Source organism: Helobdella robusta, assembly GCF_000326865.2.
Source record: "Helobdella robusta unplaced genomic scaffold HELROscaffold_4, whole genome shotgun sequence".
In the NCBI taxonomy this organism is placed as follows: domain Eukaryota; kingdom Metazoa; phylum Annelida; class Clitellata; order Rhynchobdellida; family Glossiphoniidae; genus Helobdella; species Helobdella robusta.
In genome coordinates this window covers 6,411,229-6,412,147 of record NW_008704902.1, presented here as the reverse complement: position 1 = coordinate 6,412,147, position 919 = coordinate 6,411,229, and the positions used below count along the sequence as shown (strand labels likewise).

General features: G+C 30.4%; 1 protein-coding gene across 1 annotated transcript in view; it reads right to left on the bottom strand.

Moving 5' to 3' along the window:
- Positions 1-373: 373 nt before the first annotated feature.
- HELRODRAFT_162748 (hypothetical protein) overlaps positions 374-919 on the bottom strand; it is a gene marked incomplete at both ends in the record, with an annotated part of 3,281 nt that continues 2,735 nt past the window's right edge. The window contains one exon of the mRNA XM_009024858.1: positions 374-463. Coding sequence (XP_009023106.1) covers positions 374-463 — 90 coding nt within the window. The remainder of the gene's footprint in view (positions 464-919) is intronic.

The window sequence follows — 919 nt, the reverse complement described above, 5'->3', positions numbered from 1 at the left end:
TTATTTTGAAATGCAATAGCATATATAATAAATTAATATAATATGAATACACACCTTTAAAAAACAATTTGTATTTACAAAAGGATGTTTTACTCAACCCATTTATATTTTTAAATTTGAAGCAAACACTTTTCAACAGTTTTAAATATTTGCATATTGTGAATTTAATTCAAATATTAAAACATAAAACTTTTAAAAATAATTAAGCATTAATAATGGTTGGTTGGTAAATGATATCCTTTATTACAACGCTGCTGTTGAACTTTAAAAGATGAACTACAATCAATCAAAATAACTTTCTCAATTTGGTTTGAAGCTGCGCAACTAATTCAGTTCTTTCCACCAAAGAATAAATAAATTAACGCTTAAAGGTTTAATTGCATTGACGAGACAACATTGCAGTAACAAGGGGGAGGATGAGGGACCATAAAACAGCTGCACATGCACCATCAAACCCACCCACCTACTTTCAGACATTTGAGAAGAAAAGATGAGATGATGATAAATTGGTGAGGGTACCTTCAATGGATCAGTGCTTTAGGCGTGTCTTTTGTCATATATCATTTGTTATATATTTTAATGGAATTGTGGCTGTGTTTTCATGTTAATGTTATGAACGACACATTTATTATCTACCACCGATAACGCAAAAAATAGAATAAACAATCAGATTGACAACCGCATACAAACAGTTAAACAGTGCATATATACAAAGAAACAGCATATGCAAATCATTAACAAACCGATAAACATTGCATAGAACAAATAAACAGAGCGTTATTTAAATACTTGTAGTCTACGTTAGAAAACGGACATTCGACCAGCAACAAAGGTACATCAACTTATCAAATTACATTTCAAGTAACGTATCGATTAACAGGAAGTTACTTCTTTCTTTCCCAGTTGACACTAACTTTAT